This window comes from Prunus dulcis, chromosome 8 (assembly GCF_902201215.1).
Source record: "Prunus dulcis chromosome 8, ALMONDv2, whole genome shotgun sequence".
Classification (NCBI taxonomy): domain Eukaryota; kingdom Viridiplantae; phylum Streptophyta; class Magnoliopsida; order Rosales; family Rosaceae; genus Prunus; species Prunus dulcis.
This window is the reverse complement of record NC_047657.1, coordinates 6,707,996-6,720,430: the sequence shown is the minus strand read 5'-3', so window position 1 is coordinate 6,720,430 and position 12,435 is coordinate 6,707,996. Positions and strand designations below refer to the sequence as shown.

Below are 12,435 nucleotides of genomic sequence, written 5' to 3'. Positions count from 1 at the left end.
CGCTTAAAATATCAGTCATTGGATGAGTAAGTGGAGATAAGGGTTAAATCCGTACCATTGAATGTTGGTAACCTGTTAAAAGGGTTAGTGTAGGTAAAAGTGAATAAAATAAAAATTAAACAAAAAAATAAAAATTAAACAAGAAAAGAAAAACAGAACGACAGAAAGGGAGAAGGAAATAGAAGATCGTGAACTGCTGCTAAGGCAATCCCACTAACGGCACTTTCTCTTTCATCTCTCCCTCTCTTCCCCTACATGTGAATCGCTTGATTCTAGAGATGAAATTGAGAAGATCTTAAATCTCGGTGGCTGGGCGTTTTGCGTGGTTCACAAAAAACCAGTGGAAACGAGTTGCTGTTGCTGAATCGTATTGAAGTGGCCATTGCAAAGGTAAAATTAATAGCTTTATAGTAGTTCATCCTTGTCCACACTTGAGTTCCCAAAGACCAGCAATATAACATTTTGCTATATTGATCCACTCAAAAAAAACCAGCTATTTGTATGGGTAATTTTTCCTCTATGAAATCAAGTAATTATGTTATTAAAAGAAAACCAGAAAAACTAAGCAGAAATTAATGCAGCCCAGGAAGCAACTAAGCAGAAGTAAATGGGTTTTTGATTTGCTGAAAAGAAAACCATTGTAATTTGAGTTATTTCACAGACAAGAAACACAATATGATCAATGTCAATATCTTTCTCTTCTTTAATGTTGGGCATATTGTTAATGTTGAAAAGTTTGTGACTCATTTGAAAAACATTAGATAGAATTTCTTAATTGTATTGCAAATGCCATGATATTTGTAGCCTTGCATTTTGGTAATGGAAATGTAAGAGGTACTTCAATATGTCATTTTGAATGCAATTACCAATTAGGTAGTCCTATTTTGCAATTATTGTATCCATATTGCCATGTTATTGATAGCCTCTTACATTTTGAGAACATATGTGTTTTGTCAATGCAATTGACAAACAGTTACTTCTAATTGCATTATAGTCTTGCAATTGACAAACAGGTACTTCTAATTGCATTATAGTCTTGCAATTGACAAACATAACAGTCTATTTGCATTATTGTCGTGCAATTGCCATTATATGTGCACAATTATGAAATGTAGAATCTCTCAATAAGGACTTCCTTCATGATTGAATTGTATGTTTATATTTCTACTAAATGCAATTGATGTGTATCCATTTATTTTCATATTAATTATGCCATGAAAGACATGTTGCCTATTTTCAGGAAATGGATGCAGAAGCAAGTAAAACGAATGGAATTCAGGGCCAAAACTCTGTCCCTAACAGTGAAGGTTATTTTGCAGAGGCTGAGTCACTTGAAGAAACTGAAAATGTCCCATCTTTACAGATTTTGGATAGTAGAACAGAAGAAAGTACTGAGAAAAGCAGACAGTTTGAGTATGATGGGTTAAACTTCCAAAATATGAGCATTGCTGATTTATCGGAGAGAGAGTTTGCAAAAGTTGAGGAAGCAGAAAGATTTTACTGCAACTATGCTCTTGCAATTGGTTTTAGCATAAGAAGAAGTCGTTTGAGACGTAGCGAGGGTGGGGTTGTGATGGGAAGACAATGGGTGTGCTCAAAAGAAGGGAGTAGATCAAAGAAATGGACGAATAGAGATGATATGGTTCGTACACCAAGGAAAGAGACTAGAGAGAATTGTCACGCTACATTTGCTGTGAAGTATTGTCCTAACCAGGATGCTTATATTGTGACTAAATTTGTAAAGGAGCACAGCCACCGACTTGCTAACTCACATGAGGTGCCTTTTCTTCGTTCGCACCGGTGTGTTACGGAATCTAACATAGCACAATCTATGTCTATGAGAAAAGCCTCTATTAAAACCAATAGGACGTACGACTATATGGTTGACCAAGCAGGTGGATACAAAAAAGTGGGGTTCACCAGTAAGGATCTATATAACAGGATGGATTTCGAGCGTCGACAAGTGGTATTGGATGGTGATGCACAAGCAGCAATAAGCTACATGAATGGCAAGGCAATAGCGGACCCGAAATTTTTTTGCATGTTTAGTGTAGATGAGGAGAATAGATTGGCAAATTTGTTTTGGAGAGACTCTCAATCTCTACACGATTATTGTTGCTTTGGGGATGTGGTGATACTTGATAGCACGTACAAAACCAATGTATATGACAAGCCTTTAGTGGTGTTTGTTGGTGTAAACAACCATAACGCGACTACAGTTTTTGGTTGTGCATTTCTTGTTGATGAGACTGCTGATACATATCGTTGGGTACTCAGAACTTTTTTGACTTCTATGAAGGACAAGAAGCCTGTATCTATTGTCACGGACGGGGATGACGCAATGCGCGTAGCGATTGATGAAGTTTTTCCCGATGCACATCATCGTTTATGTACATGGCACATCATGAGGAATGTGAACACCAATGTGAATAACCCAGAAATAGTAAGGGAGTTTAGCTATTGTGTGCATGGTGGTTTGACACCAGTAGCTTTCGAACAACATTGGCAGCAAATGATACAGACGTATGATCTAAAAGGCGATTGGATCGAGATGATGTACCGTAAACGGAAACGATGGGCTGAAGCATACTGCTCAGGGCATTTTTTTGGTGGGAATACCACCACACAACGTGTCGAGGGTATGCATAAGAACTTGAAGGATGGAATTGGTAGAGGCATGAGGTTAGTGGAGTGTATTCCACGGATTGAAAGATCGTTATTGAGGTTGAGAAATGAGAATGTGAAGGATGACTTTGATTCCAACCATTCACATCCACTCCTTCGCACGCACCTTCGATCACTAGAGGAACATGCAGCTTCTATTTTCACTCACGACATTTACAAGTTGATAAGAAATGAGATAAACAAGGAGGCAAAATTAATTCTCGTGCAACCCGTAAGAAACAATGAAGATCCTCGTGTTTACACATTTTCCAAATTTGGAAGACCCGTTGAGAAATGGACTGTAGTGTACTACAAGAAAGAGCAACATCTGCAATGTTCGTGCAAATTATTTGAATCCAGTGGAATTCCGTGTTGTCATATGTTTGGAGTCATGAAATGTGAGCATATGGATGAAATACTTCCGACCTTAATAATGAAGAGATGGACAAAGGATGCAAGACGTGGGAGTGAAATTGTAGTCAAGTCTGATGATGTTCCCCACGAAACTATTCAAATGGCTAGGTTTGGGTCATTAAGCGCTGATTTTAACAAGCTTTGTTTTTATGGGTCACAAACAGAAGTCGCTTACAAGAGGCTAAAGGCTGAATGTGGGAGATTAAATACTTTGGTTGAGACATGGAAGGAGCAACATGAGCAAACTAGTCTTAAACTAGGATGCCATAATAATGTTGTAAGAGACCCCATAGTTGCTAAGACAAAAGGAAAGCAAACAACGGGAAGCAAAGGCAAAAAGGCCCCACAATGCGGAGAGTGCAAGGTTACTGGTCACAACAAAAGAAACTGTCCAAATCTCATTGTTGGTGAGGGAGGTAAGCGGAAAAGGGGTTATACAAGTGACATGAGCGATATTCTTTCTAGTTTTGGACCAGAAGATGATACAACTGTTGGGAACAAAACATTTTATTCCTCCTCGAGTGCTGTGCATGGGACTAAGATGTTGTCCTCTTCTTATACACCCCCTAACTCGGGCTTCTCATGTGGCGAAGTGTCTAGTGGCTCCACTCATTACACCTCTGATGGTTTCCCCTTTGAGACACCCGAGTATAGTGTATTGGAATCACAATTTGACACACAAGCCTCGCCACCTAGAGATCGTAATAGATTTTGGGTTCCATTCACCCCAATAAAATGACATGGATTGTAGTACTTCCACTATATATATGGTTTAGGTTTTATGTACGAAATATTCATTACAACCATATTGTTCATGTATTTCCCCAACTTTTGGCATGACATATATCATTAGTGTTATTTTGTATCTATGTTAATGTTACATGTAGGAGTTTTGATACATTAATATTGATATTTTATTATGCATTTGCATGATTAGAATGGTTAGATGCAATAAATTCCATTGTTTTTCATATTTAGCTTAGGTGCTTAATTATGAAGATAAATGAAAAATGGGAAAAATGATATGGCAGAGTTCTTCGGAAATTGCTGAACAGTAAATATGATTTTGCAACATGAAATGGCAATTACACATTGGCTGTGTGTCGCTTTCATTGTCCAATTTAGAATGTTTTCACCATCAAACTTTCATAATTTAGTCAGATATAGTCATTCTTAGTGTTTGTTAAACTACAAATTTGACATAGTTAACAACCAATCTTTGTGGACAAAATCCTTTACTTGCACGCTTTACTATTTTTCAATATGTGCGTTTTTGTTCACAATGTGCACTTGCATGTTTAACTTGGAATAATTTGAATCTATTAATTAGGTTCAAACAAATATTTTCGCACAACATTCTGTAAATATCAATTTGTATTGTTTATGGTAAGGCATACAATTATTACAATGTGGCTTTAAATTTTGTTCCAAAAAAAATAAAAAATAAAAACAACTAAACCTCATGACTACCTTAAGTTATGTCCGACTCACCAGATTCATTTGGAATATGAGAGGAGTAAAGGTCGTTTGTTATACAAGGTTGGCTTGGCTTCGCCTTCACTAAATTTAGTACGATGTTTGTTTCATCGAGTCGTAGTCTTATATGAGATTGTTAATACCGAGCTCACCAAAACACCTCCTTATGAGGGTACTACTAAACCCATGTGGAAAGGGAGAATTAACTGATCTTATGCTCACAAATGTATAAGATGTATATATATTATATTATTATTAGTATTATTAGTATTATTAATATTTATTTTATTTATTTATTATTATTATATGTATATATTATATTATATTTATACTTACATACACATATACTATAATGTACATATATACATGTCTTTTAGACATATATGTATAGTTGTATATATATACCTGCAGCGGCGGATCCAACAATATTTAAGACTAGAAGCAAAAAAAAATTAATAATTACCCAAAAAATTTACATAACCAATCATCCTTACAATTTAAATAATACCAAAGTTTTGACAAGCTTTGCATAGATGCTAGGTAACTTTGGTCCTGCAAAGGTAAGCCTTCCAGCAATGATGAATAAGTTTTTTAGAAGAAAAATTATAAATAATAAAATATAATGAAACTAAATTAGTAAATCTGTTTGAAGCTTAACATTCCATTACATTTAAGTAATAAATGTAATATTCAATTTCAAACCCTAATATTATCCAATTAGTCATACAATTGAAATGGAGTAGGATGATTCGTAAATTCACAAGAGGATTAGAGCTACACATATGCGAGTGAGGAATAAAAGAATTTGGGGTTTAATGTGAAGAGAAATATATTTGAAAAAGCAAAAGACAAAAAAGGTTTTTAAACAAATTCAAAACGCACAGTTTTATTAAAACCCCCACTGCAACAAAAAGGAATTTTTTGGGTGAAATTTTAGGGCTTCTTTGGTATTTGATTTGTGTAACAACCCAAACTTTAATTAATTTTGTAAAATTAATTTATTTAAGGAAAAGACTATTTGCCCATATACTATTTTATTAGAGAAAAAGTTGACTTTTGTTCGGGAAGGAATTTGAAAATTTCGATTCTACCGTTGCGCAGAGGACGTTGAAACGAGTCCGTAGACCCGTTGGCTAGAATCCGAGTCATAATGAAGAAAATACGGTCAAATTATGTTGAGGGGCAACGGCGTAATTTTTGCAAATCAGATTTTTATATCTTACTTTCTTCTCTCTCTCTTTCTCTCGATCTCTCCGCGACCCAGCCCCATACCCCTTCGATTTTGCACACAGCGCCGCACCTCCAAACCTCCATAACCACCAATGCCAACCACCCCAACCCTCGAGACTGGACCCAAAACGTCCGGCCAGACCTCGCCGTCAAACCCCGAGCCTTCGCCGCCCCTTCCGGTCTTCCAGGCCCCGGAATATCTCGAAAACAGGCAGGTTTTTCCTTGAATTTCACGGCCGTCGTTCTCCGTCGTCCGGCCACCACTTTTGGCAATCAAGGTATGGATTTCCACCTTTTTTTCATGCTATAGCTGGTTGTTGGGTAGGATTGGGTGTATTGATCAGATTTTAGGTCTAGTTAGAACTGGGTGTATTGGGTTTTACTTTTTAGATTGGCCTTCAGGCCCAAGAACAACAAACATTTCTTCAACCTAACCGGTCACTGCCTCAGATTCTCAAAAGGTCCTCACCTTCATGACATTAACAGGCACCTCCTAGAGTTCTTCAACCTCGCAAACTCTTGCATGTTTACTTCTCCAACTCGCAAAGCTTCAAACTTTTCAGTGAGTTATCCTTTTATGTGCTCGAAATTTTCAAGGATTTTGAATCACTTACTGCCATGGCTGCCCTTACTGAAAATTGATTTTAATTTGGTTATTTTAGATTTTTGTCTGTCATTTTTTTCCATTTGTCAAAATTTTTATTTCGGAAAGTCTTGATTTTGATATGAACTTTGATCACGATGTTGTGCTTGACTGCAATGGTTGATGAAATGCCTCTTTCAGAGTTTGAGACTGTCATTTTTCTGTGTGTTTGTACTCTTCTGAGTAGGCATTCATGTATCATATGATGCATTGTTATGATACTTAATTCTGTGAGAAATTGTGTTATTGGAAATAACTAGTGGGTCTGCTCTGCTGTAATATGCATAAGGGTTTATATCCCTGCTTATTTTTATCTTTTATTATTATTATTTAACTAAGTTCCAATAAGTGAAGTGAAGGGGACAAGAAAAATATTGAGGAGATGTTTTGAAATACTTGGTTCTTCTTAAAGGGAAACTTTCAAAAACTGTGCTATTGTGCTTAAGATGGTTGCTTTTTTTGAAATACATAAACTGGGTTGTTTTCCAGTTGAATAAGGCTGCAACTTGTATCAATTTGCATGTGTGTATTTAGTCATCAGATATTGTCTAGTAAGACTCGGTCAAACAAATTTCCAGAAAACATGAACCCGAAAAAAATTGAGAGAGAGAGGCTTGCAATGTAGGAAATGTGCGAGTTATATTGTTTTTCAAGTTTGATGTCCCCAGTTTGTCAATTTCAAAATTTTTCATACTTAGTGGCCTGATTCCTATATCCCTTGGAACTTAAAATGTATGATGCCTGTACATTCATGATAGTTAATTTTTTATTTTTCAAGGGAAGAGTATATTCAAATGTTTTCTCAAGTGATTCCAATATTGTTTTGAACATATTAAGAAGAATGAAAATTTCTGATCTAGCCTTTTGGCAAATGGCAACCCCCTTTGGCAAATGGAAATCTGCTGTCAACTACAAGTTTTGTTCATCTAGTGCCATGTATGTTGGTTAAGTTGTTTACCTAGTATAGCTAGACTAGTGGACAACTTGTCCCTTGTATTGTTCTGTTCTCTTCTTAATCAAATTATGTTTCTTATTACAAAAAAAAAAAAAAAAATGGCAATGAAGTGACAAAGAGAGAAGCAGGTAACAGTACATAGTCTAGTTTAAAATAGATTACAAAAACCAAGATGAGGTGTTTTCTTCTTTGTTTTTGGTTCATAGGGATACTTCTCTGTTGCAAATATTATGTCATGCTGCCCATGATGGCAAATTGTGAGCCATTGTTTTTGGACTTTAAGATTGGGTTTCGGGATTATGTCCAAGGCCCAATTCCACTTGACATTTGTATTGCCTTCTATTCCCTCGGTTTTTGGTATCATTGTTATTCTTTTTTCTTTATCGGTTTTGTATTTTTTTTAGGCCTTTCAATTGTGAATATGAGGAAGAAGCCCTCGACGAATAAGACAACTTCCCAGAAACGCTGCAAAGGCAAAGGTGTAACTACCCCGGTGGAGCGGAACAAGGCAGCAAAGGGAAACAACAACAGTTCTGTTGTAACCAGTGAGCGGGGTTCCAGTTCCACAGCATACCACTCAAATCCTGCTGATCACCCTTTGTTTGGCGTGAGGCGATACATACACAAGAACCACAACTCATCGGATCCTGTGCTACATGTCAATGTCACTGACCATTTATCTTATAAGGTAAATATCCAATTGCATGTCTCACTTACAATTACCTGAATACTGTCTAGCAATTGGATGGTTCATCAATCCAATTGCATTTAAAGTGTGCGCAATTGGATTTCACATATGTAATTACCTGCCTACTGTATGGCAATTGGATGAAATTAAGAAATATGCACTTACTGAACACAAAGTTTGCCGCCTTGTACTTCCATCTAATGCTATTATTAATACTTTCAGAATACTTTGACACACATTAAGGGATGCGGAAACAACACACTCTGTGGTTTATGGTATCGGCACGAATTGCCTCCTCGAGTTAAGGAGAAAGTAGATTCTGTGGGGTTTTCAAACTTTGCAATTTTACTTGGAACAAAGGGAAGAAGAGACAAACACCTCCTGATGGCATTGGCGGAGCGGTGGTGGGACACAACACATACATTCCATCTAGATGAGGTCGGGGAGCTTACCATGACCCCAAAGGACTTCAGTGCCATCACGGGTTTACCCGTATGTGGGAAGTCTTTAGAGTATGACATGGAGGCTCATACCAAAATTGAGGAGGTGGTGAGGCTTTTTGGGGACCCCATTCGAAGCATCCTTAATGCCAAGATGAAATGCAGGGACATTGTTAATAAGTACAAGAGGTGGAAGCCTCAAACCCCTGAACAAGAAGACCAGTTAACACGTGTCTTCATTCTTGCAGTGCTTGGCAGCAGTTTGTGCAATGATAAGAGTGATTCTGTATATTTATATTACATGCCAAGCCTGGCTAAAATTGAGGAAATTAAAGACTATAATAGGGGAGGGGCTGGGTTGGCATGCTTGTATCTGTCAATGGATGCTCTTTCTCGAGGGCTAGTGGCAAGCACAGGAGGTTATTGGCAAGCATGGGAGGTGAGTCATTTTATGTTGGTCGATTTAATGATTATTACAATTGCTTGTGATGTGGTAATGTTGTTGTCATAGCTAACAACGGTTGTACATTTTTGGTTTATAGGTATGGGCTTGCGAGTACTTGAAGCCACTTGCTTTAACTCGACCATTGAATAATGTGGATTTGTTTCCGCGGGCATTTCGTTGGTTATCTGCCCCAGATGTGCGGGGAACATCCCACAACTTGGAACAGTTTAGGACAACACTCCGATATATCAGTACTGATCAAGTGAATTGGCATCCGTGGGGAATCGATGATGCGAACCTACATGATTATGTCAAAAAAAGCATTCCTATGACCAAAAAAAGGATTCTACTACAAGGACCAGCCGGTTATGCTTGGTATTTAGGAGAAAGGGTATCTATGCAAAGCTTAGGTACAGCAGAGCCACGAGTCCCGAAAAGACCCCTACAACCATGATTAAAGTCATGAAAGTACTTGCTTCGGACCAAGAAATTAAAGCATCACTTAAAGGCTTTAATGCAGAGGACTGGTTGGCTGAATCCACTAATTATGTACTCTTTCGAAATGAGTATGTCAGATATAAGCATTATCCAACTGTCATCAATAATGTAAGTTTTACCTTTGATAATGGTCCTTCATAATATAGTTTTGCATTATGCAAAAAAATATTTATTTCATATGACATCACTATGCAGAGTGCAAAAGAAGGTGTGTGCTCTGTTGGTCCGAACTTTCAAGCTAGTGAAATTAAAATTCCTTCTTGGAGTGTTCAAGTGGTGGGATGGGGGGACGCAAATGATTGTGAAGTGTTGGATATCCCAAGAGGCAAGTCTAGCACGTGCTTACCACTTCCGGAGGATGTGAAATATGTAAGTTTGGGGTTAAGGATTGGATTTAAATGTTGAAATCGAAACTACACAAATATATTAACTTAGTTTACACATAACTTGTTTGTACTATAGGTAAGTGCATCGACGGCAACACAACTATTGGATATGATTAGTGGCCTAAATTCATTGCTCTTCAGTAAATGCATGGCTGCTAGGACAATCATAAGTGAGCTTCGACAGGTAATGTTGGATTGAATTGCTTGTAGGAGTTTTTTCAAATTAATGCAATATGAATTCAAACTTCACTCGTTATATATTGTGGCAAATATGTGTGATATTATCGCAAATACAATGCCTTTAATTAGAATTATATGCGGAAGATTGATAATTTATGTGAATTGGGTTTGTAAGCATAAAAAAAAATATGTTTATGCTGCTGTTGATGCAATGTGGGAGAGTAGTTATGATGGTTATGTGCCGTATTTGTTATTTTATTTTAAGTTAAAGATTATGCGACATTTATAATTGCAGTAATCATCAAAGGTTATGACTTTGGTTTTGTAGGGGACACACACTCAACACAATCATAACCCCCTTGCTAGAAAAGAAATTGCTGATGCGGAAGATGACTTTGGTTTTGTATATGGGGATGATGAGGAGAACGATAACGGTTTTCAGACATCAAGTGAGGATGGTGAGGAGGATGAGGAAAACGTGGAGGATGAGGAGGATGAGGAAGATGAGGAAAACGTGGAGGATGAGGAGGTCGAGGAAAACGGGGACGAGGATGAAAATGACCAGGAGGACGAGGAAGATGAGGTATCAGTGGAGGAGACCACAACCAAGCCACCACCCCCTAACACCAAAGGAAAAGGAGCTGTGGCGATTAAAGGAAAAGGCAAAGCATCACCACAGAAACGCAAGACCTCTTTGCCGGAACCAGAACCAGAACCACACCCTATTAGTAAGAGGCTAAGGCTAAGGAAGAAAACATAAATTGTGTTATGGGTATTTTGTCTTTGTATTATACGTTGATAAAATTGTGAGACATAAGTAAGATTATATATTTTGTGGTAGATGTTAACTGGTAGCTTATGTAACTTGTTTGATGCTACAAACTTATTTTATAATGATGTCAAATACGATCGTCTGTTGTTGTTTGTGAATGGATTGAATGAGTTCATTTGAAAGGAAGTGACCATCAGATGGAAAAGGCACTGATAGATTGGCTCGCCTAGGAGGAAAAGGAAATAATTGAATTGACAAACAGTGAGTTGGAAATTGAACAAGAATAATGCAATTGACAACCGGTGAGTTGGCAATTGACAAACGGTGATGGGAAATTGAACACGAATGATACAATTGACAAACGGATGGAAATTGAACAAGAATAATGCAATTGACAAACAGTGTCATGGAAATTGATCCAGAATAATGCAATTGACAAAGTGTGATGGAACTTGTTGGAAATTGAACATGAATAATGAAATTGACAAACAGTTGATGGAAATAGAACATGAAGAATGCAATTGACAAACAGTGTCATGGAAATTGATCCAGAATAATGCAATTGAGAAAGTGTGAAGGAACTTGTTGGAAATTGAACATGAATAATGAAATTGACAAACAGAGTATGGAACTTGAACATGAAGAATGCAATTGACAAACAGTGTCATGGAAATTGAAGATTAATAATGCAATTGACAAACAGTGTGATGGAAATTGAATTACAATAATACAATTGACAAACCGTCTGTTTGAAATTGTAAACGGCCATCTATGCCTATTTTCTTAACTTTTGGCTTGGTTTTCCACAGGTTTTCATTTCCCCTTCCAAATTGTTTTGTAACCCCAAAGTTTATATTTTATTTAGGTTCAATAAAATGCAATTTTTGTCCTCTGTTAATATTTTGTAAACATATCTTTCATTTATAATTAAAGAAAAAAATAAATGTATAAAGCTAAGGTGGGATAGTAGAGAAGTAAATTACGTCCTTATCCTTGAAAACAAATGAGTTTACAATAGGAATGACTCGTATTACAGTATTGGACATTTGTGTTCCCTTATATTATAAAATCAATTCTTAATCGCGTAATATCGTAATTTACAAAAAAAAGGACATGTATAAGGTAAAGTGGAACATTCAGAAGTTAAATTGGGTCTCTATACTTGTAAACACGCATGTTTACAATATTAAGGTCTCGTATTACTCTTTTATAGATAGTTATGTTCTAGAAGATTGTAAAACACATCCTTAATGTTGTAATATTGTAATTTACAAAGAGAATGACGTCTAGTACAATATTAAGGTAACTAGGGACATTAGGAAAGTAAATTGGGTCCTTATAAGTGTAAACACAAATGTTTACAATTTTAAGGTCTTAGATTACTCTATTTAGGACAGTCATGTTCCACAAGATTGTAAAAGTTATCCTTACTCTTGTAATATCATAATTTACAAAGATGAAGGCATGTAGTACAATTTTAGGGTAAGGTGGAACCTTGGAAACGTAAACTAGGTCCTTACACTTGTAAACTCGGATGTTTACAATTTTAAGGTCTTGTATTACTCTTTTATGGATAGTTATGTTCCACAAGATTGTAAAACACATCCTTAATGTTGTAATATTGTCATTTACAAAGAGAATGAC

At 36.6% G+C, this 12,435-nt stretch overlaps 3 protein-coding genes across 3 annotated transcripts; all 3 read left to right on the top strand.

Moving 5' to 3' along the window:
* Positions 1 to 334: 334 nt before the first annotated feature.
* LOC117638353 (protein FAR1-RELATED SEQUENCE 5-like) lies at positions 335 to 3,817 on the top strand. The gene is made up of 2 exons (XM_034373484.1): positions 335 to 390; positions 1,241 to 3,817. The coding sequence occupies exon 2, from the start codon at positions 1,244 to 1,246 to the stop codon at positions 3,815 to 3,817; it is 2,574 nt and encodes an 857-aa protein (XP_034229375.1). The 5' UTR covers positions 335 to 390; positions 1,241 to 1,243.
* Positions 3,818 to 7,803: 3,986 nt separating this feature from the next.
* On the top strand, positions 7,804 to 9,021 carry LOC117638352 (protein MAINTENANCE OF MERISTEMS-like). Its single transcript, XM_034373483.1, has 2 exons — positions 7,804 to 8,070; positions 8,293 to 9,021. Exons 1-2 carry the CDS (start codon positions 7,804 to 7,806, stop codon positions 9,019 to 9,021), a joined length of 996 nt encoding a protein of 331 aa, XP_034229374.1.
* Positions 9,022 to 9,987: 966 nt separating this feature from the next.
* On the top strand, positions 9,988 to 10,779 carry LOC117638351 (mitotic apparatus protein p62-like). The gene is made up of 2 exons (XM_034373482.1): positions 9,988 to 10,023; positions 10,348 to 10,779. The coding sequence occupies exons 1-2, from the start codon at positions 9,988 to 9,990 to the stop codon at positions 10,777 to 10,779; spliced, it is 468 nt and encodes a 155-aa protein (XP_034229373.1).
* The last annotated feature ends 1,656 nt before the right edge of the window (positions 10,780 to 12,435 follow it).

Bases quoted from the DNA above. Each gene is read 5' to 3' on its own strand.
- LOC117638353 (XM_034373484.1), top strand. From the start codon at position 1,244: ATGGATGCAGAAGCAAGTAAAACGAATGGAATTCAGGGCCAAAACTCT.
- LOC117638352 (XM_034373483.1), top strand. From the start codon at position 7,804: ATGAGGAAGAAGCCCTCGACGAATAAGACAACTTCCCAGAAACGCTGC. The intron at 8,071-8,292 runs GTAAATATCCAA...TAATACTTTCAG, and splicing joins CTGACCATTTATCTTATAAG to AATACTTTGACACACATTAA.
- LOC117638351 (XM_034373482.1), top strand. From the start codon at position 9,988: ATGGCTGCTAGGACAATCATAAGTGAGCTTCGACAG. The intron at 10,024-10,347 runs GTAATGTTGGAT...TTGGTTTTGTAG, and splicing joins TCATAAGTGAGCTTCGACAG to GGGACACACACTCAACACAA.